Source organism: Ambystoma mexicanum, chromosome 3p (assembly GCF_040938575.1).
Source record: "Ambystoma mexicanum isolate Mex_15411 chromosome 3p, UKY_AmexF1_1, whole genome shotgun sequence".
NCBI lineage: Eukaryota > Metazoa > Chordata > Amphibia > Caudata > Ambystomatidae > Ambystoma > Ambystoma mexicanum.
In genome coordinates this window covers 747164405-747180975 of record NC_090925.1, presented here as the reverse complement: position 1 = coordinate 747180975, position 16571 = coordinate 747164405, and the positions used below count along the sequence as shown (strand labels likewise).

Here is a 16571-nt window from a genome sequence, read left to right as displayed (position 1 = left end):
TGCCGGTGTTTCCACTTCCCCATCCCCATGGAGTCCTATGGGACTCCATGGGAATGGGGATTTACTGAATTCCGCTTCCGGGATTACCGGGTCACTGAGGTTATAATGCCCCGGTGATTCCGGGAATCACAGAGGCGGAATGGTAATAAGAGTCCGGCGGTAACCTGCCGGAATTTCCGGCAAGGTTCCCGCCGGACACGTAATGAGGCCCAATGTCTTCGTGCAGATGCCATTCATATTCTATGGGCAGTGGGAAAGCTCTGCTGAGCACGTCTGCCAGAAGATTGAATTCCCCTGGGACGTGTTGGGACAACAGAAACATCTTGCGTTTGAGAGCCCACATCCAAATGTTTTGGGACAGCTTGGATAGCCCTGGAGAGTGTGTGCCCCCTTGTTTTTTCTAGTAATACACTGTTGTGGTGCTGTCAGAACCAGCACTGTCTTCCCTTGTAGTTGAGTTTGAAAGGCTTTCAATGCCTTGAACACCGATAATAGCTTCAGTAAATTTATATGGTTGGATGCTAGTTGTGGGCACCACACTCCATGCGCTGTCTGCTGAAGCAGGTGAGCCCCCCACCCGTGAGAGATGCGTCGGTCGTGAGAGTGGCTTCTACTGCAGGGGTGGTGAAGGTTTTCCCCTTCAAGAGGTTTTCCCTCAACCACCACTGCAGAGAGAAGGAGGGCTGGCGAGACAACTACCAGATCTTCCCATTGTTCGCTGGTCTAATACCACTGGCTGTTGAGCCACTCTTGCTTGGGACGCATGCGCAGCCGCGCGTGGGGAACCAAATATATGCATGACTCCATCATCCCTAGCAAATGCATGGCTTTTCGTACTGTCACCTCCCGACTTGCTACATATTGAGGGATCTGAAAAAGCATGTTATGAAGCCTCTCGTTGGAGGAGAAGACGAGGCAGTCTTGTCTGGATTAGAGCCCCCAGAAATTGTTTTACTTTACTGGGGACTAGACTTTTTTTTCTCGTTGATGGAGAATCCCAGACTGAACAGAAGGTCTGCGGTCTTCTGAGTGTTCAAAAAGCATGTGTCGTCTGCGGTCTTCTGAGTGTTCAAAAAGCATGTGTCGCAAGAGTCCCCTGTTATGAGCAAGTCGTCGAGGTAAGGGTAAACCAGGACGGACAGTCTGTGCAGGTGTGCTGTCGCTACTGCTAGGACCTCGATCACCTTGTGTAGCGTTACCATGCAAAACCTTTGAGGTTTTATAAATTTGTTCGCTGGGCGCAGATCTAGAAAAGGGCGCATGATGAGGTCCTTTTTGGGTACAAGGAAGAAGAATAGGGATGGCTTCTATGGCGTCCTTTCCCAGCAGCGCTTCCATCACTTGATTCAAGATCTGCAGATGGTCCGGTGAGAGGCGCCGTGAGCATGGCGCTCTGAACTGTGGTGGCCGGGCGAATTCCAGGCAGTACCCGTGGGCGACCGGTTTTATAACCCACTGGTCTGAAGTTATTGCCTCCCATGCCGTGAAGAAATATGTTAAACACCCCCCGACCGGGGTGACATGTGAGGGGACCTGGATCTGATGGTGATTTCTGACCAGAGGCTGCGGCTCCTCTGGGATTGGGGCTTCTACCTCTGCCTTTGCCGGGTCGCTGACCCCTTGCTGGGTAGTAGGCGGGCTTCCTGATGCTTTTCCAGAGTTATAGTTTCCTGTGCTGTAGTTGTTCTGATTTGCAAGGGACTGCCCTCGAAAGGACTGACGAGAACCACCTCCCCTTTGGAGGGAAGGTTTTGGAATTATCTGTTGCAAGGACTTAAGAGTCTTATGCTCCTTCTTGGCCGTTTCCAGGGCATCGTCGACCGCTTTCCCGAAGAGATTGGTCTCTTCAATGGGTTTGTTGATAAGAGCGGCCTGTGTTTCAGGCTTGAAACCAGAGTTATGAAGCCAAGCGTGCCGCTTGAGTAAAGTGCCCTGGGCCAGAGACCAGCCTGCTGTCTCAGCATTGTCCAGAGATCTTTATTATATTCTGGTTTAACTGCCTGTCTTCAGCCACAATGGTGAGAAGCCTGGACCTTACAGGTTCAGGAACCTCCTGGAGACCTTCCTGTACCAGGTTACATTGTGCATCTGCATAACTCTCCAGCAGCGTGGTGTTATTTGCTATGGGTCTGGTGTATGCAGCTGCCGAGGTAACACGCTTACCTAGGGCGTACAACCTCTTGGATTCCTTATCCGGAGGTGCCTGCCCCGTAGCAAGGGGTACTCCTGCCCGTTTCCGGGTGGTAGTCACTACCAAGGAGTCAGGGGTGGCGTGGCCTTTAACATATTGAGGGTCCAAAGGAGCTGGCCGAAATAGCTTTTCCACTCTTGGGTTCACTGCCCGGGTCTGAGCTGGCGACACCAGGGAGGGGGCCAATCTTCTTTTAACAGAATTAAAGAGGGGAATGGCTTGGCTTGAGGTGGGTTTCTCCTTGAGAATGTACTCCACAGTCTTGTTCAGGTACCGCCTCTTCAGTAGTGATCTGAAAGTGATCTGCTGCCTTCCTTAAGATGGCACTGAAGGCCATTTGGTACTCTACAGGCGAGGCCTGGCGAGCCGGGGTGGATGGAGGAGAATCCAGGCATAGAACATCAGTGTCCTGATCTTGCGTGGGTTTCCTCCCAGTTGTCCATGGCATCCGCCTGGTCCTCGGTGTAGTCCTGCAGGAAGAAAGGGTTGTCTTCTTCGCTGTAGATATGCTGATAAGTGTCCATCTGGACCACGTCTTCATGATGAACAGAGACCGGGGGCTGAGAGTCAATTTTCTTGGAGACGTGAAGCCGATTTTAAAATAGGTTCTCCACGAGATCTCTTAGGGGAAGGATGTTTAGAAAAAGAGAAAATAATTTCAAGACGCTCCATGCACCCTTCAAATTTCTCCCTTGTCCACTTAGAGGAACCAGAAGGGCCTACAGGTGGAAAAACAGTCTTCCGCCCTTTGGTGTCAAAATGTGTCAATCAAGGGTGTTGGAAAGAGGCTCCTGACTGATCTCGTAGGTTTCGCGAGTATCGGGGCACCATGGCGCATCTTTAGACTTGTCCGCGGCCTGCCCCATGTGTTTCGACGGATTGGGTAACAGCCCAACCACCAAAGTAATTCTCGCAATACTGTCTTCAATCCCCACGAGTTAACAGGTCCGAAGGTCTATCGGTAGATTTACCGCCTACCGCTGCGTTAGAGGGCCTAGCGGTAGATTTTACGCCTGGAGGCCTAGTAGTAGGATTTGGGCCTACCGGGCCTTTAGGGACTGTCGAATGTCCGCGCTTCGACATGTAAACACGATTTAGGGGTAGCGCCCTCATTCTTGGAGTGCCCAGTCGCAAGACGCTGCTGCGGATGCGGGGAAGGCTGCTGATCTACCCGATCAGAGGAATCCCCCAAAATTTTTGATGCCCCTGTTGGCGCCTTCACCTTTTTCGATGCACCCGTTGAAATCGGTGGTGGGGTTGTGTGCTTAGTGCAATGTGGTTTTTGTACACCCCTGTCGCCGGGTGTTGTCCCCGAAGCGAGACTTGCGACAGGCCTTGAAGGGTCCGCCTCAAGGTCTATAACATCCGATACGGATGCTTGGTCATTGGAGGAGCCCCTGTCATTTTTACACAGAGATCCTTAAGGGTTTTAGGCCGAAGGAGTTTACAAGCCGCACACTGCTTCTCGTCGTGATCTAAGGGGAGACAAGAATTACACATTCTGTGCTCGCCTTTCCACGGGTATCTGACCCTACACTTAGGGCAGATCCTAAATGGAGTCCTTTCCATAGCAAAAGGTATAAACAAAGATGACCAGACCTAGAGGGCAAAGAGGGGGAAAGAGGAAAGACATAGCGAAAAGATATGGCACCCAGACCCCACTCTCCCTACTGTGTGGGCCTGGCCACGTGGATGCCTCAGCCGCCGGATCTTAGGCGCCGAAATCCACCACCATAGAAACTCCCGCAAGTCTTCGTCGAAGTTCTTACTCGCCGTCGAAGTGACTTAAGGGGAAATAACCGACAAAGTCGGTCTAAAGAAACAATGTCTCTTATGTAAGAGTTCCGCTATAGGGCGACCAGTTATCTGGGCGGGAAAAAACCTATCTGTGGGACCTCGGCGTGTGAGGGATTTTGGGTACACTACACGTCACAATAGGGATAGTGTTACAGACACGCCTATACCGCTGTCCCCTTTCGGTCCCCGAAAGACACGATGCAATACTCTGTGGTTACCGCTGGATGTCAGACCATATGCACAGCATGTGATTCTAAGCAGATTAACAAGCAGCGGAAAAGTATATTTCCACATACTCACCATATAGAAACTCACACTACCACCTCTCTGTACAGCAATCCACACGCACTTCACCACATTGCAACAGACTAACACATAGACCGGCACAACAGCACATGTGAATTTGGCACCGAACCGTACACCGCACTTAAGCTCAGCAAGCGGTGCAAACCAAACTGAAGCGGCCAACAGGACATCACAACTCTCACTTTCCTATTCCCACTATACCCTACTAACTCCCTCCACCTACCCCTTCCACACTCTCCTTTTCAGATCCGCCAGACCACCTGGGGATCACAGCAGTGGTGACAGTGCCCGGTACAAATACCTTTAACATTAACAATCTATTTGGGAGAAGGGGAGCATGGTACTGATATATACGTTGTGACAAATGGCCTACAACACTTGGTGGTAACATGGGACTTTGGCGAAAAATAGAATTGAAAAAAGCCCATTAAATCCTGTGCGAGAAGCAGAGCCCTTGCGATAAATTACAACAACTGGTTCCTATTTGTTCAAAATGCACGAAAAGGACTGAAAAAGAGAAGGAAAAAAGCAGAGCCGAAAAAGCTCTATGTGAGAGCAGTTCACTGGCCCGACCTCTAAGGGGAAAACAAGCACTAGCAGTTGGGGCAGGGGCATTATTACTCAAATCTGCCGCTATATTCCCCTAAGGTCGCTTCATTCTAGGGACCAGCTGCTTCTGAGTGTTCCCCGCTCTCCATGTGTTTCCAGAGGAAACAGAAAATTTGCTGTCTTCGGTCCCAAACTCTGGAATAACTATAATTTACCCCAGGAGATTACAGGCTGTCAGACCCTTGCACAGTTCCGGAGGGCGCTCAAAACCTTCCTGTTTAAATAGGGGTAGGATAGCTTATCTGACGGTTTGTCAATTCCGTCCTGAGCACGTTATAAATACTCTACATCAAAATCATTATTATAAAATGAAGCAGCTGTGCCAGAGTATGTAATGTTGGGTTTGTGTATGAGGATTGAGCATTCTAAAATCTATCTCCGTTTCATGCAGCATCTTTAGAGTCATTTTCCTGTCCAATTAGAAAGGAGGGAGAACCCAATGGTGCAAGAATAAGACTTAGTCTTTGATATTAGATAAGCTCCAATAGCTACTTGGCAGATGCAACAAGTATCAAACTGAAAACTTGATTTAGCCAAATCCAATATGGAGCACAAGACCCTGGCTACTGTGCTGGAGGAGGGGGTGGAGGAGCGGGCGGGGGGGGGGGGGGGGGGGGGGCAGGGCAGGTAACGATAACATTGGCAAATTCTAAGCCACTTACTACTACAGACATGTCTGATGGATTGTTTCCTGGCTGCCTGGATAATAGCTATGTCCCTCAGATAGCCCAAGATAGCACATACCAGGTTGCAAAGTTAGTTGATTGATGGGCAGGGTGAAGTAACGTGCCTCCTCTTTGACTGAGCACATCTGCCCGAACTCAGAGAAGAATCTTTGAGGCCAGGAAGAGTGGTTCACCAGATCAAAGAATCTGAACTTCATGGGCTACTGGGGAGCGATGAGGATGAGAGAACAACCCCTATTCTTCAGAAACTTACCATGACCCATTGTTAAGCCATACATTCTATTTTAGGGATTATGTTGCAACTCTTTATGCCCCCCCTAACTTGCATCTCCCCAAACCCCACCTGTCTTTTTTGATTCATTTACCACTTTTTGCGAGCCAGGGGGGCTTCTCCTGCAGTCCCGCTGCCATTACGACCCTTTGTACCCTATATAATGTATATGGTATTGGGCTGCCCAATACCAGGGGTGCCTCCAGGGAACCCCATTTCTGCCATAGTGTGATTGTGTTAATGTGAATTGGTTTTAGGGAATATGTTGGTGGTAGCTGTGCCTTAATTATGCTTTTACATGGTTGCAAGCCATTTTACCACATTGGTAGACTAGTAGGCACTTACTTTCTTGTTAGAGTTAATGGTACCTGGTTCTCCCCACCCACCTGTTATTTTAATGTGTGGTGCTTGCCCTTGGCAAAGGAACCACATATAGACATTGGGTTTACTGTTTTTAATTATACTTGATATCTTCTTAATACTGATTCTTTTGACTTAAGTACAAACAAAACCTTTTCGCTAGTGCCAAGCCCCATCATGACAACTCTATGCAGTGGACTTGCCTTTGACACTTGATTTCTTTTCATAGTGAGCTGTAGATGCCTGGTGTAGTGTGTTTGGGGGTAGGTGATTCGAGTGTGGTGGGTTAGATAGGAGGATGATGGGGGGAGGGCAAGAAGTGACCTTGTTAGAAACATATACAACCGTATGGAGGGATTGGATCCTCTTAGGCTTTCAAGAAGAATGGAAATTGAGCATGTACACAAGGTTAAAAAGTGCAATGTCAAAAAGTAGTTGGTAGGTGTTAGAAGATCTCTGTGCCAACACAACCAATCTGATCACCAGTGAGAAATGAGGATGATGCGGAGTCATGGAAAGACCACCACAAACACTACTCTGCTAAAGGCAGCATAATCCTTCAGTTGAAGGTAAAATAGGGAATTATTAATATTGTGAAGATCTGAATTATTTTATGTAAATCAAAACTCTTAGTGTAAGTTGCTATCTGGTACATAAGTAATTCTTGGCTTCACCTTCACAGAAGAACATGTCCCAGACGCGCAGCACAGAGGACCAGGGTAGGGTGCGTGAGAAGATGCACATGAACCACTCTGTCATGTAGAGTATGGGGTCAATCTTGTACTTTTTCAGGTGCCGGTATGCCATCGGCGATGCTCTACGCAAGAGTGCAAAGAAAATCTCGCCATCCAGCTGAATTGCTTCCTGTTGAGAAATAAAAAGGGGCAAGGGGGACGGGGGAACAGATCAGGCGCTAGTCAAACGATGTTCCCCCAATTGTGAAGGGAGCAATTGGCAGACATTTTAGTGTTATTAGATGCACTGCAAATGAATGTCCCATAAATATTAAATTTACTCACCGTAATTACTCGTGTGCTCCTTAAACCTATAGCACACCTCATTCTAGGCTATTGGTTTGTCCTCCCAGAATCCCAAAGCAATTGGCGCATTGTTTGCACCAACCAAACTAGATAAATCATTTAGAATCTCTAGCTCATTAATTACTTGTGCATCATTCTCCTCAATTTGCGCACTTGTGCTGCTTTTGCTTCTGTTCCTGATCTCTCTCAGTCCACAGGTACACAAATTCAAATGTGCAAATATTAGATTTGTGGTTGTTTAAAGGAAAACTGCAGGTTTAGCAGCACAAGATCACTGTAGAGAATAACATATGCAAGTCCCATTTTTCTTACTAGAGACTAGTGGGGAGGCTTGAGCAGGGGCATATTTCAAGTTGCAAGCTACTAGTCGGGTATACAAATTTGCTCTTCTTATCTGGGCAATCTTGATATTCACTAAGCAAATTCTATGACCAGACCGGAGGTTAGCATTATGCTATAACTTCTTTAATACTGCCTTCCAACAGCCTTTCAAATCTTACTTTCATGATATATATGTTTTTTTAACAGTATAAACATGTAAGAAATAAAGAAAAAACTCGTCAGGGGATCCAGCATATGCACACTACATATGCACATTCCACATGGGGCCTTGCAGCTCCGTAGCCCCCAGCCTCAGTCCAGATGGCCAATCGGGGATCTCCATCCCCTACATATGACAGCTGCACAAGGTCCCTTCCTCTTCTTTTTTGCTGCAGTCCACAGCGAAGTCCCTTTCCGTCTACCCTTTAAGATTGTACAGCATTTACAGTCAAGGCGCAGAACTAGCGCTTTAGCCGCGTGTATTTATAATCACAGAGCACGAATATTATCAGGGTAAATGTAGAATGTAATATTAATTATATCCTCGGTTAGTCAGCACGGCTAACGTAGAAATCATACCTCGGAGGAGCCGCGTGTGTTTCTATGTGACCTTTTCGGAACAGGATTGCAGAGATTCCATCAGCTGACAGACTGGGCCCACGAGCGATCTCACTCGAGTAGGGCTCCGGTTTGTCTGTCAATAGAAAAAGGTAAGTAGCGTGAGAACGCAGCAGTGCTGCGACACAAGCAGTCCTCTCTCACTGTCTAAGACGTGCAGACTTCAAAGTCACGCATGATGCACATTACACGCATTACAGTTTAACGTTCCTGTATGAGACGTAACGAATTCCCCTTGTACTCCTGCGATTTCAGCCGTTCTAATAAGTGCAAACACTGCGTTTTGGCAGCGTTCTAGAGGCGAAGAGTGTATTTGAACTAATATATAAAAAAAAATGTAAAAGTCGAATTGTGTGGAGACTGTGCAGCATCCAATTCTCAGCACAGCTCTGATTGCACCCTGTAGCTAGACAGACCATGGCTTACAGCATGGAAGATGCAGCATGGAGTTAGGTGAGTGAGAGACCAGGATCTGGGAGAGGGAGAAATGGAGGAAGAAAAAATAGATCCCTCCCACAGCTTAAAGAACGTTTTGGGGGGCTCCCTAGTGAGAGTTGTGGCTCAGGGAGTCAGACACCCTGCAGGACAGATTGCTGGTCCTTGAAGAGATATTGGGCAAACAAACTGGCTTACATGACAACCCAGTTGAGGGAACCTCCGCAGAGAAGCCTCTGCAACATGAAAAAAGGGGAGTAAAGCAGCCCGGAAGAGGAAACACTCTTCTACTCCCCGGGCTTAGAGACTGGTAATGTTAAAAAGTCCCTAGAGGCGGCTGACAAATTCAATAGACTGAGGAATGCTTTCCTGGCCAAGTTAGCCTTGCCCAGCCTCGTATCCCCGGCCCCAGGGGCGCAAAACATGGGGGAAGCTCTCATCCTCAGAGGAGTCCGAGCAGGAATAGGAGTACGAGGATGACCTAAGAAGTATTGGAAAAGAGAGCACTGCTTCGCAGAAAAAAGCCAACTGCAAAACGAAAGCCAGCAAAGCAGAGGGTCCCCACGACAAAGAGGACATGTCCAAGCCTGATACAATCAGGCACCCCAGGTCCAAAGAATGGGCCCCGTCACCCAGAGTGGCGTTATACATGGCTCAGAAAATGAGGAAGCCATTAGAAAAAGAAACTAGATTTCGACTCAGAGCAGAATGCCCTAGACCAGAACTGGCGGGAAAAGTTACTGAGATCCTGGAGCTGGACCCCAAAATGTTTGTTAACATTTGTAACAAAGGCAGGAAAAGTCATTAGAAAGGGCATGGACCGCGTGTGGAAATCATGTCAAGATAAATTCTTGGACCTGGCAGGGTCCATCGCCAAGATAATGGACCTGGCCGAGAGGGCTAGGGACAGAGGAGAGCCGGTAGACCCAGTGATTCTGGCGGGTTGGGCCCAAAGAGCAGTATGTATGCTAGGTAATGCAAACTGCGCAATCTCTTCCGAGAAACGCAGATCCATGCTCCTGAAGATCGACAATAAATTGGGGGACCTGGCTTCTTATGAGGCAGGTGAGGGTGCTCAAGGTCTCCTCTTCGGAGACTCATTTGTCAAGGAGAGGAACAAGTTCGTCGGAAACATTCACCGCCCTGGAGAAAGCACAAGCCTCCATCAGGAAAAGTATTCCCGGGGAGAGTTTTTGCGGGGGCCGGTCGATGCAGAGGCCGATTGACCGGTCGGTTTAACGCGAACAGAAGGCCCCAGGGACCCCGGGCGCAATATTGGGAGACAAGGCAGCAAGACGCCTTTTTCCCCAACAGAGGCAGAGGCTACAGAAGTTGCCGAGGGCAAGGATACTACAGGCACCAGAGCAATACCACAGGTGAGCGAGCGCATGGCGAGTTACCCTCCAGTAGGGGGCAGGACGCTAGATTCCTTGCACAACTGGCGCGATGGGTCTTCGGACGCATGGGTGCTGAAACCGTGCAGGGTTTCAGGTTAGAGTTTGTAGAAACTGCGGAGCAGCGATCCCCGCCACTGCGCATTGGTATGGCACACACAGAGGAAGCCTTAGACTCAGATTCAAGCCCTGGCACAGTAGGATGCCATAGAGCGGCCACTCGCACACACCGAGCTTTCTGAGCAACAGGTTTCTAGTTCATCGCAAAGACAAAGTACGACCAGTAATAAACTTAAAAGACCTGAACAGTTGGCCAGTGTACAGGCACTTCAAGATGGAGGGAATCCATCTGCTAGGAGATTTTCTCAGAACGAACGATTGGCTGGCGCGTCTGGACCTGAAAGACGCTCATCTGACAGTACCCATAGCAGTACACTGCCGCCCCTTCTTGAGATTCATCTGGAAAGACAAAGTGTGGCAGTTCAAGACCCTGCCTTTCGGTCCAGCCTCAGCACCATGGGCCTTCACCAAGCTCATGAGGCCTGTCGCGGCTGCCCTCAGAGAGCAAGGGATTTGGATGATCATCTACCTAGACGACATCCTGCTGATGGCAGAAGACAAAGACAGATTGCAGAAGCAAGTGCACTGGACAGTAGCATTAATATTGAGTCTAGGTTTCCTAGTGAACGGGGACAAAACGGCTTTAGCGCCCAGCAAGAGACTGGAGTTTCTGGGATTCACGATAGACTCGAGAAAAGCTTCCCTAGAGCTTCCAACTCCCAAGATGAGATCTATAAATAAGGATCTCAGAGTGGCGCTCAAGAAGCCGGTTATATCGCTTCGGAATCTAGCAAGGATAGTGGGTCTCCTGGCAACCTCTATTCAAGCCATCTTTCCCGGCCCATTACACTATTGAGCTCTTCAGAGGATGAATATCAAGTACCTACAGAAGGGTTGGAGATACCATCATCGAAGAGAGCAAGACAGAGCTGACCTGGGGGCCCCACATTATGGAAGCATGAAATGGCAGGGCCATCTTCGGAGATGTGCCAGAGCTCATTATAGAATCAGACGCCAGCAGAGCCGGCTGGGGGGCCAGGTGCGGACAGGTAGAGACAGGAGGAAAGTAGTCCCAGGAAGAATTAGAGATACACATCAACTGCCTGGAGCTCCTCGCAGAGAACGCGGTTACCAAAGACAGGGCACATGGTTGCATTCTAATGCGGATGGACAATATATCAGCAGTAAAATATATAAACAAACTAGGAGGCACAAGATCCAGGATGCTAGCGGAACTAGCGAAAGTCTCCTGGCACAGTTGTCTGGAAAGAAGCATTACAGTCAGAGCAGAATATCTTCGGGGAACTCTGAATACAGTAGCGGATTGGAACTCTCGATACCTGCTAGACTTGAGCGACTGGAGACTGCACAAAACAGTCTTCGAGAGTTTATAGCGCAGATGAGGTCCATTTCACACGGACCTGTTCGCCTCTCGGTTGAACGCTCAAATGACGAGATACTTCAGTTGGAGGTTAGACCCGGAGGCTCTGGGGAAGGATGCTTTACTGCACAATTGGGGAGGTCAGACCCACTATGCTTTTCCCCCCTTTGCGATGCTGGCGAGGGCTCTAGCGAAAGTGCAGAGAGACAGAGTAGCTAGTGATGGTGACACCAGAATGGAGATTGCAAGCATGGTTTCCAGTTCTGATGGAACTTTCTACGGATTTCCCCCAGAGGATTGCTCAGAGAGCGTAACCGTCCAACCAATCGGAAGCCCGGCACCCGCTGATACAGGATCAGACGCTAACACTGCTAGCCTGCAGAATTTCAGGCGCAGATGGTGCTTGCAGGGGCTAACAAAGGAGGCTACAGAACCTATCAAAATATCATGGGCTCCCTCCACAATCCGGAGCTATAATTCCGCTTGGCAAGCCTGGGAGACATGGTGCAGGGGGAGGAGTATTTCTCACGTTTCAGCACCTATAGTACAAGTTATTAACTTCTTAGCAAGTCTACCCACTGCTGGTACAGCTTTTAGAATAGTGGGAGAACACAGATTGGCAGTTTTGGCCGGACACTAGCTCGTAGATGGGATAACTGTGGGGGAACACCCAGCCGTGTCAAGGCTTTTGAAAGGGGTTAAGGTTAGCAAGCCACCCATGCCTAGATACTCATCTTTTGTGGGATGTACATAAAGTCTTAAAGTTATTCGAACAATGGCCAAGAAACAGCACGCTGTCAGGTAGACAGTTGTTCGGGAAATTAGCCACTCTGCTATGTTTAGTATCCTATAGAAGAGTTTCAGATGTGAAGGCTCTAGAGATAGACAGGAAAATATTCTATCCAGAAGGAGTGGCGTTTAATGTCGCGCAGCGCACGAAGACTAACTCCAAAGTGATTTCTTACCCGTACTTCACAGGCAATAATAAACTGTGCGTAGCACAATGTATAAAATGTTATGAAGCAGCAACAGCAGCGATAAGACCTCAGGGGGTTAGTCAATTGTTAATAGCGCACAGAAAGACAAATAAAGCAATTGCGACAGCTATCATAGCGAGATGGGTGAGAGAAGTAATGGAGTTAGTAGGAATAGACATTGCAATTTTTGGAGCTCACTCGACCGAAGGAGCTATTGTTAGGCAGCATCCTGTGCAGTGCCCTTAGGGACCACTACACACAATTAAGACTACAGGTGGTGATACAAGTTTTACCTTTGGTACAAGCCTGTATTACTATGTCATAGTGGTAGCAGTGGCAGAGCAGCCAGGCTTAGCTCAAGAGTATATGAACAGTAGCAGAGATTACACAAAGGGACCACAATTACTGTGACTCAAGCAAACACTGACTCAGGTTTCAGGTAGAAAAATATAAGTACATTTATAAACACAACACTTCTATTAAACTTCAATAAAAACCACACGTTAAATATACTACAACTAACCAATTCACTTTGTACAGTAAGTCTCAAGGTAAGTACCCTTTGTTGGAATGAACCGGTGTTGGGCTCAAAAACACATTACCGCGGATATGAATGCGATCACTTTTCGACAGTTCGGTCTACTAAACAAACGCGTATCCATGACATAAAATGCTACCGGGGCAAAAACACACTTAGCACCTGAGATACCCAGAGGAAGTTGGAGGCAAAAATCACAGTCAATATTTTGGTTAGGCAGGCAGAATCAAGAAACACTCAGACAGGAGTTGAAAGACACCGGGGCCAGTTGCCGAAGATCACACGGTCTAACAGTTCACGATTCAACGGAGTCAAAAGTACTTCGATATTGTCACTGTTCGGAAGCAAAAGTTATAATAAGGAGGGAAGACAAGGTCAAGCCTTGGAAATGAAGAAAAAGGGATTCACCCAGTTTCCTCAACAGAACACAGTACCTTGTTCCAATGGTGCAGCTGGTGCCCTGGCAGTTGTTCCTGTTGGTTTCCCGCAGACCCACGATTCCTGGAGCTTCGTCGAGAAGGGAGGACGTCTAAAGGGGGTCTGCATCACACAGGGATGAGGCCGGCAGCAGCGACATGGAATAAAAGGTGCGCTCCTTAAAAATAGGAGAGACTTCAGGTGGCTATCCGGACCACTACAGCAGTGTGCAGCGATTTCGACCACGGAAGAGGATCCTCTGGCTGTAGAAGATGAGCTGGTTATCCCCACCAAGCTCATGAGAAGAAGACTCCGGACTGGATCTTCTCTGAGTCGTTGAAGGGCAGATAGCTCAAGACTGTAGCAGGGCTTCACCGGGACGGGGTAGTTGCAGCAGCCGCCGTTCTCTCTGCTTCTCTTCGGTTCCTTGTAGTTCCAGTGGCGACTCTCTGAGTTCTAGCCCAAGAGACCTGCCTTTTATGCGAAAAACCCCCATTCACACAGCCTGGCAGTCAATCACCCAGCAGGGGGGTGTCCAGCCGGACAACTACCCTGGCCAATCATGACAAAGTGCGACTTGGGTTTCCTAGGATACCCTGTGCAGGGGGTGACTCCACCCCTCCCTCACATTCAGTCCACCTAGACACCCAGGCGCCTTGAGGAGGGCTTCTGGGCAGAAGCCTGCCAAATGACAGTGAAGAAAGAAGCCAAACCTAGTTTGCAGCGCAAAGTAAAACACAAGAAGGACTTAACAAAAAAAAATGGCGACTAACCCAACCGGAGCCAAAAGAAAGACGATTTGGTCAAGCGGGTTTATGTTCGAGGCTAATATAATAGCCAAGAACAGTACCACGTTTATCTAATATAATTGCGGTAGAAAAGTTAGGGCAGATACCACTGTCACCAGCCAAGTCTAAATGTTAAAAGAGCGAAACAATGCTCTAGAAGGTACAGATAAAAAGGGATACAAGTTAACCTTTTCCAATACTCCATGGAAGATGGGGTGTACTGGATCTGTGGTAGATTGACTAAGTAAAGTTAATGGTAACTTTACCCTTTTCTGGGTGACAGTAGTCACCTCAGAAATGGAGTCGAGGGAAGTCTCAGACAACCCTGTGCCACGGCACTGATGGTGCTGTGTGACACACACAAAGAAGGGGGCTAATGAATTGGTGCACTTCAGAGTCCACAATCACAAAAACAGATGGAAACACATAGCAAAACACAGGTAAGAGTGGGGGAAAAATCTCTCACTCTTACCAGGTGGAAAAAATTAAACTCCAGAAGTCCAGCAAAGCTGCTGGGGGACTCACTAGGTGAGGGAAATTAGCCATAAATGAGAATTCTCCCTAACACCTAGGGCTTCACAAGCTTTTGCAGCAGGAGTTCCGCTGCAGGAGATCTTGAAGGCAGCAGACTGGTCAAGCGACTCAGTTTTCAGAACCTTCTATTTTAGACCACTCTCCAACATAGCCACAGCAGTGGTGGAAAGCTTTGTACGAGCATAATGCTCGCCTCCTGTCTTGTCATAGAATAAAGATTGCCCAAGCGCTCAGGAATGTAGTGTGCATATGCTGGATTCCCTGGAGAGTTTTTTCTTTGTTATTTTTTACATGTTGATACTGTTTAAAAAAAAAAAAAGAAAAAGGTGTTTATTAAAATAAGATGTGAAAGGCTGTTGGAAGGCAGTGTTAAAGAAGTTATAGCATAATGCTCGCCTCCATGTCTGTAATAGAATCAAGACTTCCTGCGCTAAGCGATTGGGCAATCTTTATTAGTCACCAAAAAGCAAAGAGTAGCAGTCCTCATTGCTCTTGTAACCATCAAAGCCAGAAGAACAGGACACTGAAAAGCCCTGGACTTGGTTTAGATTATGCATGAAGAACCCATGGATGTAAAACAACTCAGAACAGCTCTAAAATTCATGAGACAATTTAGAAAGCCATTTGAGCCTGCTTCTCTTTGCTAGTACCATCATATGAGACCAGCAGTTTTATATATTTAAAGACTATGTACTGGCCACATAGAAAATGAGATTTCGCAAAATATCCACATTTTGCAAGATCTTTTAGAAAGCAAGCTCTTCATATTCAGCTAGGATTTAGATCTAGTTTGGGCACAAGCAAACAATAATTAAATCTATATTTAATCATAGCTAATTTAATTTATCTGAAAAAGGAAATACATCTATCTGGTATTTATACGCCTCAGCACTGCCTTTGATAAAGTTAATAGAAATAAATAGTGGCAGTTGCTGAAGGAAATGATTTGTCCTGAAGACTTGGTCCACCTACTTTGTCAGCTACACAAAGACAAGGAGGCATGCGTCCGTTCAGGGCCTCATGGGACACTGCACTCACTGGTTCTCAGTGGAGTAAGGCGCGGCTGTGTGCTGCTCCATTAGTGTTCTCCTTAAACATCTGAATTCCTGTGACGCACATGTTCCTTGTTTTGACCTTAAAAGGATATCAGTGCTGGCATATGCAGACAAGGTTTTGCTTGCATGGATGCCTTGATCCCTACAGAGGCGTCTAGATGCATATTGGTATTTATGGGGAGACTCCAAATTTTAGTCAATGTCCTAATATCAGCCACCATTTTTTGTTCACCAGTTCGATGTATCAATAAAAACAAGATCCCCACTTTCTGGATTAAAGAAAGAAGCTTCCTGTGGTTGAATATTTTGAATTTCTAGGAGTCAACTTTACTAACAATCTTATGGGGAAGGCCATGTGGGGAAATGGGGAATAAAGTACTTTGCTAAATCATTTAAGGTGCAGATGTGCCTAAAAATACAGAACGCCAAGCCTAAAGCAGTAGCCAGATTTGACACAGGATTCTGGGGGTTCTCAAATTATTCCAAATTGGGCACTGTGGAGAATGGCTATTGTTAGGGGTGTTTTCCTAAAGTCCTACTGGCAGACTTTAGTAAGCTATCCCGGTGGTTTTTAGATCCCCCCTGAACCCCCCCCCCCCCCCCACGAACTCTTAGTATTAGTCTGTACTGGCTCAGGACCTTGGTAGTGTGACAGAACAGTCAGGCTTATCTTAAGAGGAAGATGTGAGCTGTAGCTAAGTACACAAGACTAGCTAGACGGACACCACAAAGAAACACATATTTTTTTTATAAAACTTTATTATAGTTTCACCAGAATCACTTTAAATATTTC

The 16571-nt window shown here is 47.4% G+C and overlaps 1 protein-coding gene across 1 annotated transcript in view; it reads right to left on the bottom strand.

The window, feature by feature from the left end:
* Positions 1 to 16571, bottom strand: part of LOC138580803 (TBC1 domain family member 10B-like) — a 977369-nt gene that overhangs the window by 256674 nt on the left and 704124 nt on the right. The window contains exon 7 of the mRNA XM_069651650.1: positions 6895 to 7084. Coding sequence (XP_069507751.1) covers positions 6895 to 7084 — 190 coding nt within the window. The remainder of the gene's footprint in view (positions 1 to 6894; positions 7085 to 16571) is intronic.